The following is an 18,205-nucleotide window of genomic DNA, read 5'->3' on the forward strand; positions in this document are numbered from 1 at the left end:
ATATACGTAACAGAAATTCCAAAAAATTATACCTTCTACCCTATATATAAGCAATATCGGGCCTATTGTGGTAGGCACTTTGGCGATTAGGTAGTTCCAATGCCAATGTGGCATGCCGTTAAGGAGTGGTGCTAATGTACGAAAATGTGGGGGAAGGGAAAATGTATTTTTCAATGGATAAGGAGGGGAAAAAATGTAAACATGGTGGATCTAAGAAAAACTCAACGCTCTGGTAATGGCCCGTGTTTTAATTCACGTCAATTTGGCAAGATGCATTTTTTAATGTCTAGAGGAGGGGGGGGATAATTTTTTTTTTCTATTTTCAATAAAAATGCTGAAAAAACGGGATTCTTAAATTAGAATACTCCCAAAAAAGGTATTTTTGAAATCCCCCCCCTTCTGTTGACGCTACTTTTGTTTAGAGGTATGGTACCTTATGACTTAAATATCCTGTCTCCTCCCACTTCGCGAGGTATTATCTTCGGTGTGTTTCATTTTTGAGATGTTTATATTGGAGACATATCAGAAGCAACTTCTCCGAAACTCACTGAAATTACCAAAAATTGCAACAAATTAACAAAAACATAGTTTTGCCTTTTAAATAGGGGTAGTAACTCTGAATGAACAATGCCAGACCTAAGTGTAACTTGGTCTTCTGGTGGTGGGCAGTGTCTCTATTAGATAGTTCTAGTAATAAGGTAGCATCCCATTAAGCAGTGGTGTGAGTTCACGAAAATTTAGGGAGGGGGGCAAAATGTATTTTCAATACCTAGGTCGAGACAAATTTATCGTTTGTTCAATTTTTTCAGTGAAAATACTGAATAAAGGGGTTTTTCTATGAAAAACCCCTAAAAAGGTTACTTTAAAAATAAACATATTTTTGTCTATACGCGTTAGAAAATTTACAACTTCTGTATACGCATAAGAAAAAATTGGCGTTCCAGTGGTGGGTATTACGTCAATTAGACGTGTTTGTTGAATATGTAAAAATTCTCTCGTGGGGAAGCGCTGGATGATTTTTCCGCAACCACGCATATGCCCGTGGGGTGTAATAGTCAAAATTATCTTTTAATTATTTATCAGTAAGAATAGAAGTTCAAAGAGTTTTGTTTGACTAAATTGTTTTCGTCGATTCATACAGTACTTAACGGCTAATTTATTATTACCTATAATTTATAATTTATAGTAATTTATAGGTAATTTATAGTAAATTTATTATGTACTGGATTTGCAAGAACAGTTAAGACAATTTTACTACTGAATCGAGGGATGATTTTTCTGTAGTTTTCTTGTGTTTCACCTTTTTTCCATCATACTTCATATTCTTTTATTCTCTTTCCTGAAATTTCACTTGCAAAGTTCATTGTCTTGTTAATAGTTTCTCCGTTTTCAGCATTTTCATGTCATTTCAATTATAAAAGGGAAGGCAGTATTGCCTAAGAAACTATTTATCTCTTTAGGATATGTCAGACGCGCCCGTGAATATACTATTCTCATTTCAATTTTCTATTTTCATTTCATTTCAATTTCAACTATTTTCAACTTATTTCATTTCAACTATAAATGGCAAGGCATCATTGCCTAAGAAACTATTTATCTCTTTAGGATGTGTCAGACGCACCCGTTAATATACTCTTGCAATTATTTGCAATTATTAGATTTGTTTTCCAAAATGCTTATTGCAAACTATTGCAATTATTTTTTTTTTTTTTAATGGTTCGAAGCTCAATATGCTTTTAAAAATAGAAAATTCTTGGTAAATTCATCTATCAGGATGAGTTATTAGTCCTTTCTGTTAATGTTAAGAGTGCTGGAGTTTCGAATTTTTTTATTATTATTATTTTTCTTTTTTTATTATTTATTTTTTATTGTTATTTTTTCTCAAATTTCACTTGTAATAGTTTCTTGGGCAACAAACATAGTTGAAATGAAATGAAAAAATACTGAAAACGGATAAACTATTATTCGTTTTCAGTTCCAAGTATATTTTATTTCACTTCAGTTTCAACTATTTTCATTTCTATTTTCATTTCATTTCAATTTAAATTATTTCCAACTTATTTCATTTCAACCATAAATGGCAAGGCAGCATTGCCTAAGAAATTATTTACCTCTTTAGGATATATCAGAAGCTCCCGTTAATATACTCATTTTTTTTATTTCAGGTGTCGAAGAGCGTCTTCCATGGCGATTAATAGTCTGTGATATACCCGAGGGACAACTTAATTTTGTGCCTGGGATGAATAGTGAAGAAAAGATAATTCAATCTGAACATGAAGCCAATACATTAGCATCCTTTTATTTTAATAAAAACATGTGAGTTTTTATTCATGTTTTATTTTCTGCTATTTCTTCATAATTTCGTAGATAACACTGCCTTTTCATTAACAGGTACAAATGAAAATATAGAAAAACGGGTATATTATTTTAAATAAGACAGTGGACACAACAGGAAAAACCAAACAAACATTTAATAATAGAAAATGTGTGAATATTTCGACGTAACGCCCGGGCTTTTTTGAATAAAAAGTCAAGGTAAGTCAAGCCACTTACCCCCCCCCCCCTCTGGATACGGTTTTGAATAGAAAAAGAAAAGGCACAGTCAAAAACCGAAAAAAACTCAGATATTTAGAATATCTAACATGTTAGGTGTTAGTCACGTCAAATTTGCTTGCTTTTCGTATTATTTGAATTGACAAACAGGTGACATTTTTTACATTATTAATGTGTGAGTTTTTTGGCTTTCGCTTGTGTTTTTTATTTATATTTAGTTTAAATTACTTTTTTGTTCTTTTTTCAGCTTCCAGACGTGGATCCGAAATATTCAGACCTATTTTTATCATTAAAGTTTGTTTTTTTCTGTTTGAAAGTTTGTCTGTTTCAGTTTTCTATATTTTTTTTTGCTTATTTTGTCTATTTCTTCCTCAAAATTTGTACAAACAAAAAGCGCGAAGCCATGTTTTTACATAGGCTAGAGGGTTTTTTCCAGGGCAGGCTCTGAAATGTCTTAAAAGCAAAGAAGAGAATCTTGAAAATAACGGGCCAGTGGCGAATAGGAAGATAAAAGACGGGTTTTTCACCTGTATACAACAAGACGTCCTCAGCGTTGAAAATGAGGAAGAATCTAAACCATAACAACTTGTAAAAGGAGAAAACCTAAAATTGGAGGAAATCTGAAATTAAAAAAAGGGTTAAAAGATAGTAAGGATTAAATTCTTGGTCAACCTGCCTGAGACTCTAGGCGGTCGACTTGATAAAACATAACAAACAAGTATTGGTCCAATAAGAGAGGCATACTTACTCCCGCCATTTACCCGTGCCATTTAACAAAACACGTGGAAAACTATAGGCTCTATGACTATTTATCTTAGTTCTTCTGCCCTAGGAATGACGCATGGACGGATAATAGATAGACATACCTATTATGAAGTGATATCATTTTTATACAATCGTAATAAGGGGGTTAATGCCAGATTTGCCTCTCACTCAATTGGACTATCTGTGTTGGCTTTCTCTACAATTAGAAATGGCTTTATGCCCACAACTATTCGATTTCAATTCAAAGTATTCAATTAAAATTGAATAGTTGTGGGCATCAAGCCATGGCTAATTTTAACATCACTGAAATAATCCTGTGAATCAGGTTCATAAGCAAACACATTTTTAGTATCTTTCTAGCCAGGTGATTGGCGCCCAAGAAGCTGTAATAAATTATCTTTTTCTTTCTTTTGTCAAGATTCTTTTTTTATTTTCAACTTTCTTTTTCTTTTACAAAACTTTCCTTTTTATCAATTTTAAGATATTTTATCAAATTGACCTCTGAATGATTTATTTATTTTCCAGTTAATTAAAAATGTATTGCTGACAAGTATGTGTTGCAGATTTGACTTTTATGCTAAAAAAAAACAAAAGAAAATATGTTTAGTTACTACTTATTTGCCTTCTTGTATGGACCATACACCCCCTATTGTAATTATTATCAAAATTCTTTTTGGATACCATTCTCCCTTATGGAGCCTAGTCCAGAACTCTTGTGTGGCCCATACGCCCCATTCTGTGCCTTTACACTTTTAATATGATAATGATTTCTTTAGGATACCCTTATCCGTTATGGAGCCTAGTCCAGAACTCTTGTGTACCCCAAATACCCCCTCCTATACCTTTACATTTTTAATGTTGTTGTGATACCTTTCTCCCTTATGGAGCCTAGACCAGAATTCTAGTGTGGTCCACAGGTCCCCTTCTATGCCTTTACATTTTTTTTATATTATTATGATTTTGCAGGATACCTTTCTCTCCTATGGAGCCTAGTCCAGAAATTCGGACAGAAAGATCTGTGACATCTGAGATTCCTTTAGAGGAAATAGACCCATCACCTGATAATTTGTATGACTATTCGCATACTGGATGGCCAGCTCCAAAAACAGATTTAGTAGCACCGGAAATGTTTTTGCCACATCACGAGTTGCCAGGTAAGACAACAAGCTGCTTCCATTCCAAATTTTGTGAAACTGATTTTGGTTAGTCCCATGGCTGAGTTTTAGAGTCTTCTGAGACACCTTAAGGTGCTCCTCAGGGTTCTTTTGATTATCTTTTGTCTATATATAGGAATCTGCCATTGCCTTTTTTCACTTGATATAATAACTATTGATATATTAACTATTTTTTCACTCTAAACTATTGAAATAGACCAAAACCCAAATCAGTCAAAAAATAAGGAACCCGTGAGTTTGCCTATCTTTAATTTGAAGTTGGAGTAAACTAGGTCTCGTAAAATCTTTAGAACTGTCTTGTTGATACATGATTGTCACTTCTGGTTGAACGCTGTAAATTCGTTTTAAGATGATTGTTGAAAAATATGTTGTTGACCAGTTTTGCCAATGATGCAACGTAATTAATCTTTAATCTTTTCTTCTTTAAATCTTTTTTAAACAAATTTGCTATGAAATATTTACCCATACAGTATGTAAAAACTTTATCCGAAAATGGATAATCTGAAATTGAATTTATATTGCTGGATCTTTTTTTTTTTTTTTTTTTTTTTTTTTTTTTTTTTTTTTTTTTTTTTTTTTTTTTTTTTTTTTTTGCTTTTGCTTTTGCTTTTGCTTTCACTGAAAGGAAGTCCTTAAGGAATAATAAGAAGTAATGAAAACTAAGAAGGGTTGATGAAGCAATGAAATAAGAAGTAATGAAAAATTGAAATTAAATTGTTTTTAGGGAAAACATCCCCACATGGGGACTGCCAATGGTGTAGGAAGGAGTAGATCCCATCCTAGCACTCTAAAACATGCTAGAAAATTTTCTTCATTAGGAATATTTGTCAAGTGGAAAAAATTTGGTATTTAAAAGACTATGTGTAGCGCCCATCCCCTTTGACATAAAGCAAGATATGCTAAGTAAAACGTGTCTATCACAAGCCCTGAAGGGCCTAGTTTTCATTTAAAGTCTCCAAAATAGTAAATGAACAAATTAAAAGAACAAATGTGACAATGTTGAAGTAAGACAAGAATAATATTCAATAAAAACTCACAAAAACAATAAAAAAAACAAGACGTAAAAAATAAATAGGAAACAATTAAATCTGATAATATCAAACGAAAAAGTCGATATATAACGAAATTCATACTAAGTAATTTATCCACAAAATTTTCTATTAGAATTGACAAAACCGCGAACAAAGTGAGAAGAATAAAAAGTTGAATGAGTATGGGCTACTATAAAATCCCGTACCCATAAAAAATGTGTATGGGTTATAAGAACTGACAGTACTTATAGCGAGTACTGTGTATCTCATTTTAGGACTTTTAAATTTTAGGATTTTAATATCTTAAAAATATCATTAAATTATTCATTAAAGGGCTCCGTGATAAAGGTGGCAAAACCCCTTCAAAACTTCTCTGTAACAGCATGGCTTGACGAGGACCAATCAAAGAGGAACCTTTGTTTTTACTCGATACAAGGGTTTGCTTGAATCCCAACTCGAAAAATTGTTTTATTATGAAAGATCCTAGAATTTTGTAAACACATATATCGCTTTCTAGGGCTATAATGAGGGAAAGGCTGGGATGGATAGGGCATGTTCTGCGGATGAGGGATGACATATTGCCAAAGATTGTCCTTGTCGGCCAGCCATCTAGGGACATGTGAAAAGTAGGTCGTCCCTGAACGTGATGCGAGGAGGTCGTAAGGAAAGATTTAAATGAAATAGAAACTTCTTGAAAGAGTGTAAAGAGGGAAGCTTTGAATAGATTGGGATGGAGGAGGAGCGTGCATAGCTGTGTTGATCTCACAAGGCTTGTTGCTACAGTGAGCTGATAGTGGTAGTAGTAAATATGAACATACTCTTAAAAACACTGGCAACACTGTTAAAATGAAAACATTGAAAAGCACTGGCGAAATCTTCAATGTAGGAACTATCATTTGCAAGGCTAAGCAAGTCTTTTTTTATGTCTCTTTTAAATATCTGTTTCCATTGTCGAACACCGACTGTGACCCTTCTGGCGAAGAAGGTTCTGTCTCAGAACCTAGTTTTTCCTAGTGTTCTGTCTCACTATTGAAAACTTTCTTATATTAAATTCAGACTCGCTTCAGAAATGATAAATATGAACATGCTCTTAAAATATAAATATAAACTGCGAAGAAAGTGAGAGGAATAAAAAGTTGAATGGGTATGGGTTACTATAAAATCCCATACCCATAAAAAATGTGTATGGGCTTATAAGAACTGAATTGGGCTATGTTTACTGGGCTATATTTTGAAGGGGTATCACCTCGCTTCAAATATGAAGATATTCTCTTCATATTTTACTATAAAATCCCATACCCATAAAAAATGTGTATGGGCTTATAAGAACTGAATTGGGCTATATTTACTGGACTATATTTTGAAGGGGTATCACCTCGCTTCAAATATGAAGATATCCTCTTAAAAATACTGGTACTACTGTTAAAATGAAAACATTGAAAAATCTTGAAACATAAAGTATAACTATCTGAACTAGATAAACGGGAGAAAGAGACAGAAATATAATAATAATAAATAAAATAATAATATATAGTAGTAATAAATAATAAATAAAATAAATAAATATAGTATCTTCAAAACTGAAACTTAACTGAAAAAAACTTGGGTTATTATTGCACTATGTTTATTTTCTTTTTTTAATAGCTACAGTTAAAAGTCTTCTTGGGGACCTTAACATCCCATTGGGCATCCCCAACCTTAATTAGGTTCGCAAACAACTTTATGAAACTGAATTATGATGCTTATTGACGATCTGTATTTTGTTTTTGTGTGTACTACCATAAGTTTATAGATATCAACTCAGAAGGCCTTAACATCCCCCTTTCCTAAATCTGTGACTATACTTAGATATTTGATATTGTCTTGTATATTTTTATATTGTATTGTATCAGATTAACGACGCTTCTTGACTACTAAGGTCCCTGCGTCGGCCCTTCAGTGCATTCCTGCAGCATGATTCGATCTCTGGGTCCCTTATTACCAAGCTAAGGTCAAATCCACTGTGCCACCACAGGACTATATTTCTATATAATTGTAAATATTTTATTATTCAAATTTTTTGCATATATTATTCAACATGATTTTTCCCATATATTCTTTGTGCATCTATGACTTAAATTTCACATATGCATCCCCTTAAGGACCTTACATTCCCAAATTCTATAATTGAACGACTGAACGTATATTTCTTATTATTTTAAATATTTTTTAATTTTTAAGTATGCTTCGTAACTTTTTAAGTACTCTTTATCGTAAACAAACATAATCATGCACAAGGATTTGCTGAGGAACGTAAAATTTCCCATTCTTTTTTTTCTCATGTTTTATGCATAAATATTAATTGCTCTTTTACTCTCTATCCTATATTTCTATTCCAGAGAAAACCTGTTCCAAAAAATTCCAAACTGGAATAGTTCCGATTGTTATTCCAAAGAACACTTCCTAAAAGTGTAGAAAAAATTAAAATGAAAAAAATTGAGCCTGAATTGTTTGAATATGTTTTAGTTGTACAGAAAAAGTGATGAGGGTGTGTAAATATATTGTGAGATAAGCATATTGGCTTTAATAACTGGTTCAAATGTTTGTTCATCTTTCATTTTATTTTAATTCCAGGACCAATGCCTCCAGAACATCAAATGCCAATAAATCCCGCATTCTTTCCACAAATGGGTGGAATGCCACCCATGGCTGGCCCATCCCATCCAAGACTCCAAGGACCCCCAGGACATTTTGGAGGAGCCCGTCCTCCGTTTCCAGTACAAAACTATTCTAATGGTGATACATGGATGGTAGGGGTTTTGTATTTTATTTTGTCTATCCAATTTCACGGATTAGATTCGTTGTTCATATTATTGCATTGAACAAAAAAAAACAGAGACTGCCCCCCCCCCCTTCCCAGAAGATGCTATGGGGAATATGTATACTTATAAACTTGATTTAAAAATTTTGAATTATTATAATCATGTGATCTAGTAATTTTTGCCGGTCTATAAGTAATCAGAATTACAAATGCAAACTTAAGGCAGGCTATGATAAACTGTAATAACTTCAAATATAAGATTAAAAAAAAACGTGTCTGAAAATTTAATGGAATATTAAGAGCAAAACCATGAGTATGTTTCATTTTATTTTTATTTTCAGTGTATTTACGTAACGAAAAAAAATATAAAGCAAGAAAATCGTTGAATATATATATATATATATATATATATATATATATATATATATATATATATATGTATATATATATATATATATATATATATATTATAAATTAAACACCAAATAAAATATAAAAAATAAGAGAAATTCTAAAAATAAAATATACGTATAGAAAAATATAGCAGCTGTATAACTGGCCCCATAAAGCTCCATGGCTGAGTAAAAGTGCAGAAATGAAATAAGTATAACTATCTATACCAAAGAAAAATGGGAAACTCGTAAAAGTTGAACGGACGCCAATTAGGGGGGCAGGGCGTTTCAATTGTCTCCCCAAGACTTTGACAAATACATTCTTATTTCTATTTTGAAGCTAATTTCTATTTTATCAAAGCTGACAGGTGGTTCCTTTAACCTGGTTGTTTACTTTGTAGTCAAGCTTTGTAGGGACTGTAAGTTTTCTGTAAAGGGGTTTCAAACTAGGCTGTTCTAGTAGTGTACTTCTTGTTTTGATCTGACCTTGTTTTGATCATGTTTAAGAATTATGGGCTGTTGTATATCTTACTATAGGACATGGTCGTCTCTTACGAGGTTGCTAGCTACTGCTGCAACCCTGATAAATGTAACTGTACCACCGTTCAGTTCTTCATGTAAATAACTGTTTTGTATCATCGTGCTCATGATGATTTATTCTAGTATTTTAGTTACTATGTGCTAGACTTTATCCTTTACTATAAACTAGGTTGCAGATGTCGCTACAACTACGATTTTACATACAAAGATGCATTTTTTTTTTTCCAAAAATTGATTTCATTAAAAAAAAATTGTTAACTACAAAAGGCACTAGATGTATTAATTTCATTTCAAACGAACGATTAAAATTTTTTCTATGATGTTCCAGTATTTTAAAGGAAAAAAAGATTCCTTCTATACAAAATATTGTGGTTGCAGCACCTTTTTTTAATTTCTCAAGTATATTTATTTTCCTTGTTGTTCAAGCTAAGGGACTGTTAGTTTCCTATTTAGGTGTTTCGGACAAAGTGGCTCTAATAGTGTACTTGTTTTGATCTGACGAGGAGCTATAGACTATTGTATATGTCTTACCATGAGACGTAATCGTGTCTTAACTCCAGTTTTTCGGAAAAATTATAATATTATTGGCTTAGATGGCTATGAATAAATTAGTTTCATTTGACGATCGATGCGCCACTTGCATTTTTGTTATCAAAAACGTGGGAAGATTCCGTTCTTGTGCAATTACTGTATGATTAGGGGTGTAGAGGTTACATTTTCTGATGGAATGGGTTATTTAGGTGTTTTTTTTTTAGTTTTTTTTTTTTTTTTTTTAGTATTTTGTTTTCAGACCAATAAAACCAAAGATTTTACCATATTTTATTTGATAATGTATTCCTGTTCTATTTTATTTTGAAATAATTTGTTTTTACTATAATTTATTTGATACAATTTTTGTTTCAGACAGGAGATGGTTCAATGTTTGTTGAGCCTCAAATGGGTCCAGACATGAGAATGCCTCATGGAATGCCAATTCATCCTCCTGGTAAGTTTTTTTATCTTTTTCAGTTTTTTTTTTGTTTTTTTTATCTTAATTTCTGATCTTTGAACCTGCCTAATTTCTATGGCCATAGTCTCATAAATTTATGTCGCATTAAAAGTGAAAATTACAATTATTTGCATAAACAGGAAAAATTGCGTTAAAAAATAAATACATTAAAATAGGTTATTCAGCCAAGAAAAAAGGTATATCTTATATTTTGTGATTTATCAAAAGTGTCTGTTATTTTTTGTAAAAAATGACTATAATTTCCCAAGAAACGACTGGTTCTTTTTTTTAGAAATAAAGCTAATATAAAATAAAAATTCTTCTATTGAAAATATATTCAGTAAAAAAAATTTTTTTTTAATACTCTCCTCCCCTCTAGATTTTGAAAAATACATTTTTTTCGTATCTTCGGTAAAAAAAAGAAGGAAATTGAAAAAAAATCTTTGCCTTACTCTAACCTTTAGTGAATAAATCCCTCTTTTGAAGGAACTACCTTGAATAAAAAAAAGGAAATTGAAAAAAAATCCTTGTCTTACTCTAACCTTTAGTGAATAGGTCCCCACTGAAATTACCTTGAATAGCGACAATGAAGCATGAGTACCCCCTACTCCCCCTCACTCGTCTATAGTGAGCGGAATTTTTTTGTTAAATCGAAACCTCACTGAGGGTTGAATTTTTTCGCCTATTCGCTTGAAAATGATTTTGAAAAAATCCTTGTCTTACTCTAACCTTTAGTGAATAGGCCTCCCTTTTGAAAGAACTACCTTTAGAGTTGGCCCCCCTATTTTAAATAGGGGGGCTAAAAAAAAATTTTTTAATATTTTAAGTTTCAGTGAACTACACTGAAATTACCTTGAATAGTGAAATTGAAGTATGAGTACCTCCTACTCCCCCTCACTCGTCTATAGCTAGCATATAATTTTAGTCTTAAATGGCACTGCTATTTTTTTCCCAATTACAGTAGGGGCTACTAGCCTCATTGCAAAAACCTTACTTTTGGATTTTTGTGTCCAGTGCGTTCGGACCTTGGACTGTAGATGATTGTAGCAGGGTTGCCATCTGTGGAAAAAATCACTAGATTTTAGTGATTTTTTGATTAATTTGGTTATTTTCTTCAATAACCTAGTGATTTATGTGCTTATTTAGTGATCTTTTGTTTAGACAATATAAAAAATTACTAGAAATAGTGACAGATCACTAGGGGGGCAACCCTGGACTATAGTTGAACTGCTGCCAATTTCAAGTTTTTTATCTTCCATAGTGAAGCTACTCTGTTCGTTTTACTCTTGAACTCTAGTTGAGTTTTTGGAACTCCTGTTGTTGATTAAAGTCGGTTATTAAGGGTAGTAAGGACGCTGGTTATTTCGCGTCTTGATTTTGGATTTTTGGCAAAGATGATCTTAGGGTATTTAAAAAAGACTCCATTTAATTTCGTATGGCAACTTTAAGAATTGGTTTAAAAATTATGAGGCAGTAATGGCGGATAACGGTGCCACGCTTAAATCTCTTGAAGACAGTTTTTGTTTTACTCTGAAACCTGAGTATGCAATGATTTTAAACTATTCAAGGAGCCCTAAAGCCATAAAAAAAGGTTGCATTTTTAAACGAATTTGCTTACATTCAGGGGCAGACCCCTCCCTCTGTGTGCTTACAGGGTGTACACATTTCTGGGAGTAAAGCAATTTCATGGACATAACTCTGTTTATTCGATTTCTAACGTTTTTTGTTGTTGTTTTTTTTTCAGAAAATTAAGTATATTTTGCTCTCTTGTAGTGGTTCTGAAAGTATTTTTTTTTACGCACATTCTATACAGAGGATTTTATTTAATTCTGGGTACGGGTTAGCTAAGGGTGTATCCAGGATTTTTATTTAGGATGGGGGTCACTGGATTTCACCCCTTGGGCTTTGGGGTCAATGTAACTATTATTCTTGATAATAGGACAAACGAAAAGAAAATAAACCTTTAAAAGACGAGAAACTACCCACTAACAATTAAGCTTAGAACTTAAGAAATGACAAGGAAAAGTGTATTTGCTTTTCATATTTGAAATGTATGAGTCCCCCTCTTACTTAACCTGTTGTTGATGCGCTCCCACTTCCCTCTGCGTTCGATCTTATGCTGTGATATCCTCTTTGTTATAAATATAATAAACTAGGTGTTGGTGGGGGCGCTTCGCGCCCACCCCCCAAGCCCCCCGCGCGCGTAAGTCGTTACGCGCCATTGTAGTTGTGTCCCTGTGTCCCACCTGTGAATATAGATAGATATATATGTTTTTAACTACGTAAAACTTGCGAATATACAACATTCTTCGCTGTCCCATTGTCTGTGCATATAAATAGATTGTCAGGTTTACCGACTCTTGAACATGCAACGTATAATTGTCCATGGGAAAAACAATCCGTATTCAGATCTATACCTCATTATTCTAATGATTGCCCTTGAGCTTTGTTGATTGTGATTGCTAATCGAACATTCCCTGTGCCCCGGTCGTCATTTATATATCCCCTCTGTGCCCCCCGGCGTCCCCGTGTGAGGGCATTGACAAGGTGCTGATTTTGAACATTTTATGAATATTTTATTATTAAGGGCCTTATCAGTTTTTAAAGGATCTTCCAATGGCTTATTTTGGATAAACGTCAATAACCACAAGGAAATTTCCAAAAATCAAACGACAAAAGTAAGAAATGAAATTATTGTACAATTTTAGACAATCGTGTTTTAGCCCACTGAGATTATAAAAATATCTTCAAATAATAATATGCTTAAAATTCTTTATATCCATTTTAGATGCTGCCCATGCGTACAGACCTCTGAGACCTTGGAGGAGAGACCCTGGAAACTGGAATCGTGAGCCTCCAAGTAAGTTATTTTTTATTCTTAGTTTCGTTAGTATTGTTAATCGTCTTAGTTTTCTTAGCGTTGTTATTCTTGTTAGTTATCCTTGTTAGTCTGCTTAGTATTGTTATTCTTGTTACATTGTCTACAACTAAGTTAGTTCTTTTTATTTTTGGTATTGTTAGTATTATTAGTCCTGTTAGTCCTGTTACTCTTGTTAGTTAATCTTGCTAGTTACTCTTGTTAGTCTTCATAGATTCTATTACTGGAATGGGGGGTAGCCAATTTCGCTCTTTTTTTTAGTATTGTTACTCTTGTTAGTCTGCTTAGTATTGTTACATTGTTACATTCTCTTGTTAGTATTCTTACTCTTATTAGTTTTCTTAATATTATTATTCTTGTTAGTTACTCTTGTTAGTCTGCTTAGTATTGTTATTCTTGTTGCTGGAATTGTCTGCAGCCAAGTTACTTCTTTTTTGTTTTTAGTATTGTTAGTATTGTTATTCTTGTTAGTTATTCTTGTTTAGTCCTCAGTTTTATAGATTATGGGCAAGCGTTCGATTCAGCTGATAGAAGAGCTTTAGCAAATATCTTATCCTTGTATAGTATACCAGACAAATACATCAAAGTGATTTGTGCTATACACGAGAATAACACTGCTGCGGTTAAGGAAGGAAATTAGGTTAGTAGCTGGTTTCGTATTAAATCAGGAGTTAAGCAGGGTTATGTTCTATCCCCATTTATATGGATCATTTGACGGACTTTGTCTTAAGGAGCTCAGGAAGGGCAATAGGAGAACACGGAATCCAATGGAGAAATAAAAATCTCCTGGACTTAAATTATGATGATGATTTAAGCATCCTAGATGAAAGTTCGAGCAAAATGAATTAACTTTTAAGAGGTTTTGCGAGTTCATGGTGCTAGAATAGGTTGGAAAATTAATGTTAAGAAGACTAAGTCGCTAAGGCTAGGAATAGGTGAATATGGAAAGGTGAGGTTGGGTAACAAAAAGATTGATCAGGTGGGCAGCTTCACTTACCTTAGTAGCATTATTAGTAAAGACGGTGGGAGCAGTGAAGACGTTAAAAGTAGAATAGCCAAGGCAGCGTGTTTTTTCAAAGTTGAAAAAAGTTTGGAAGAATATTAAGATAAGTCTGTGAACCAAGATTTGAGAAATGAAAGCTACAGTGATGACAGTGAATTTGATTCTGAAGCATGGGTGCTCCGAAAAATGGAGGAAGATTTGCTAGATGTTTTCCAAAGAAATTACCTAAGGAATGTTTTGGGTACCCGGCTGACTGACCGTATTTCTAACATCAGCCTGTACGAAAAGTTTGGTTCAATCCTGTTTTCTAGGGCTATAATGAGAGAAAGTTGAGATGGCTAGGGCATGTTCTGCGGATCAAGGATGACAGATTGCCAAAAATTGTTCTTTTCGGCCAGCCGTCTAGGGCTAAACGGAAAGCAGGTCGTCCGCCGCGGTTGGGGTTGGAGGATGTGGTAAGGAAAGACTTAAGGGAAATGGGAACTTCCTGAGAGGGTGTAAAGAGGGCTTTGAATAGATCAGAATAGAGAAGGAGCGTGTGGAGCTGTGTTGGCCTCAGGTGGCTTGATTCCGCGGATAGTTGTTAGTAGTAGTAGTATTCTTGTTACTGGAATCTTGAATAGCCATGTTAGTTCTTTTTTATTGTTAGTAATGTTAGTATTATTACTCTTGTTAGTTTGTATTGTTAGTCTTGTTAGTAAATATTGTTATTATTAATCTTTTACCATATAAAAAAAAAAAAAAACATATTTGAGCACTTATTCCATAGAGTGACTAAAGAAAAAACATGTGTCCATCCATACAATCAATTTTGCATAAATTCAATGTTTTCTCAATTTTTCAAATTCAATTTTTTGATATAAAAAATAGTTAGAAAGGAGAAAATATAAAAAAAAAAGTTGGTTCTTTTAAGTCGAGCCATAATTTTTGCCACAATTTTGGAAAAAATAGTGTGTTTTTAGAAAAGGTAATTTTAGAAAATTTACTGAAGTCGTCTCTCCGTTCAAGGTACGTCTTTCACGGCATATAATTGTATTAAAAGATATGGTCTATTGACTCTTTAAATTTTATAATTTTAAAAAATAATTATACAGAATAAGTTATGAAAAGACAAGGGAATCAGCTATATCATAAGCTTATCATTTTAGAATTTAACTACCTTGAGTAATTAAATCGGTTTTAATCAAAATCTAATGAGGAAAAGAATAATTAATGCATTCAAAGAATGTGATAGCAAGTTTCAAAACCACTCCACAGAGTCACGTTAGGAAAAATCTATCTAGAAATAAAACCATCAAAAAATGATCTGTTCTTAAATTAATGCCAGAACGGATCCAGGAGGGTCGGGAAACCCCCCTCCCAAGATTTCTTTGGCTGCTGCATTTGCTTTTTTACTCGTTTTTTAAAATAATTGTCAATTTTGGTCAATTATTAGTACTCTTGTCAAATTACTCCCTCCCCTCAAGATTTGTTCTAGATCTGCCTTTGCGTAATACACAGGTAATTCAAATTACTAAGAATGCTAACTTTTGTGCTTCTAATTACCATTAAAGCCATGATGCCATCTATGAGTTCTTTGAGCCATCTATGCTAATTTGTCACATATCAAGGAATGGTTTTCTTTGTCTTCATTTAAGATATCTTCAATTGAGTGTAATACTTTAGTATACTTATGTATGCCTCATTGACAATTCTGGACGTGATACATGGCAGAAGGTTTTTTTTTATTTAGTTGGCCGGAGTTGATGATCTTTTTAATTGGAATTGTCAAGTGCTTGCAGAGCTCTATTTATTTTCTTTACTTCCGAATTGACATTGACCTTGGACTAATATAGATATTACCCCCGACTAATACAGACATTACCCCCAACTAATATAGACATTAACCCCGACTAATATAGATAATACCCCTGACTAATATAGGCATTACCCCCGACTAATATTGACATTATCCCCGACTAATATAGACATTACCCTCGACTAATATAGACATTAACCCCGAATAATATAGACATTACCCCCGACTAATATAGGCATTACCCCCGACTAATATAGACATTACCCTCGACTAATATAGACATTACCCTCGACTAATATAGATAATACCCCTGACTAATATAGGCATTACCCCCGACTAATATTGACATTACCCTCGACTAATATAGACATTACCCTCGACTAATATAGACATTAACCCCGATTAATCTAGACATTACCCCCGAATAATATAGGCATTACCCCCGACTAATATAGGCATTACCCCCGACTAATATAGACATTACCCTCGACTAATATAGACATTACCCCCGAATAATATAGACATTACCGCCGAATAATATAGAAATTACCCCCGATTAATCTAGACATTACCCCCGAATAATATAGAAATTTCCCCTGACTAATATAGACATTATCCCATGCTAATATGATACGATATTTTTTTTTTTTTTTTTTTTTTTTTTTTTTTTTTTTTTTTTTTTTTTTTTTTTTTTTTTTTTTTTTTTTTTTTTTTAATGCGTGACGAGACTATTTTATTAGAGAGAGAATGGGCTGATATTTTGTGTTGACATTAATTGTGACTTTTTTTTTCAGAGAGAATGCCAAGCCCTGCACCATGTGTACATTTCCATGCTCGAGGAGCTTGTAGATTTGGCAACCGCTGTTTCTTTCTCCATTAGCTCTTTATTACTTGTTGATGATTTTTACCCTCCGCTAGATTGGTTATTCTTTAGTTTTTCTTTTTGTTAAATAAGTGAAATTCTAATGTTTTATTAAAAAAGAGCTTTTTAATATTTTGTACATGCTAGTTGTCTTATAGCCTAAATTTTGGGAACTTCAACGGGTATCCCCCCTTTTTTTCCAGCAGGGGCGTGGCTCCAGCTATTTAATTCGGGGGAGCAAGAGGGGCCTTTTCTGGATAGTCAAGTTGTATAGGCTGTAAAATGATTTTTACCCAAATTATTAGGGGGCCAACTTCCCTTCCCCCAAATACGATACCCCGGTTTTCCATGTTCTAACTGTTTAAGGATAGTCACCGACAAAATACAGCGCGTTTAAAGCCAAGTTTATACAGAAGAGGGTAAATTGCCTTCTCCGCGGAACTGTCCCGAGCGTTCGGAACTGTGGCACAAGTGGGCACAAGTGGAACTGTGCACAAGTGGGCACAAGTGGAACTGTTGGCACAAGTGGCTTTCCGTATGATGTGCGCCATGAAGTTTGACAAACTAGTATCTTAGAAACCAAGCGTTGGGACCACGATCATTCAAATGTTTATTTAGATCAGGGACAAGAATTTTAGAATAAATTTTAGGGGGACATTGGGGTTGAATTTTAAACCCTAAAACAACCCCCATGAAATGTTACATATTTAGTTTGTGCAATAAAAAATAATTTATATAGTCCAAAGTAGATTTTTAGAATGTAGAATTTGGGCTCAACATTTGGGCCAAACTGCGTAAACCAAAGCTGAACAAAATTTCACTCAGTCGATAAGTCTGTTTTTTATTTGTTTGTAGTCTGTTGTAACTTCCAGGCCAGATTGTAAGTCTTATAAAATGCTTAGTATCTGGAATCTGCAAATAAAAATGTTCTGGAATTCTTTTTGGAAGTCACTGAAAATTTGTCCTATGGTGTAGATTTTGTATCGGGACCCTCAAGTGCACATTATTTTTATGGTATTATTTTTCCAAAAAAGCCTCAAATCAGACTTGCTTATTTTTCCCCGAAGATTTTAAATATGTAATATTTCACAAATGCTACATTAACAGTAGAAAGATGCTGTTTTGCTGTCACATCTAAGACTAATACACTCTCCACTCGGTTCTTTCTCTTGTTCGTGGGTAGGGATTTTTGGTGCATGCAAAATTAAATCCTCGATAAAATCAAAATTTAGAATTCAACCCCAAAATTTCTTTTAGATTAAATTCAACTTGCAAAAAATTCAATCAGACAATATTCAACTTGGAAAGAAATATACTCGAGTATAATTTGGCATGTGCAAAACTGTATGGCAAAACTCAACCCAAGCCAAATTTATTGACAAAAACTTCCCTCAGCAGACCTGACCCAGCAAAGCTCAAA

The 18,205-nt window shown here is 33.4% G+C and overlaps 1 protein-coding gene across 2 annotated transcripts in view; it reads left to right on the top strand.

Moving 5' to 3' along the window:
- The window catches only part of LOC136037296 (calponin homology domain-containing protein DDB_G0272472-like), a 198,847-nt gene extending 181,932 nt beyond the window's left edge, over positions 1-16,915 (top strand). For both annotated transcript variants that reach the window (XM_065719939.1, XM_065719940.1), the window contains exons 10-15: positions 2,166-2,316; positions 4,285-4,472; positions 8,138-8,313; positions 10,160-10,241; positions 13,033-13,104; positions 16,718-16,915. In XM_065719939.1, coding sequence (XP_065576011.1) covers positions 2,166-2,316; positions 4,285-4,472; positions 8,138-8,313; positions 10,160-10,241; positions 13,033-13,104; positions 16,718-16,803 — 755 coding nt within the window. In that variant the 3' untranslated portion in view covers positions 16,804-16,915. The remainder of the gene's footprint in view (positions 1-2,165; positions 2,317-4,284; positions 4,473-8,137; positions 8,314-10,159; positions 10,242-13,032; positions 13,105-16,717) is intronic.
- Positions 16,916-18,205: the final 1,290 nt, after the last annotated feature.

This window comes from Artemia franciscana, chromosome 16 (genome assembly GCF_032884065.1).
Source record: "Artemia franciscana chromosome 16, ASM3288406v1, whole genome shotgun sequence".
NCBI lineage: Eukaryota > Metazoa > Arthropoda > Branchiopoda > Anostraca > Artemiidae > Artemia > Artemia franciscana.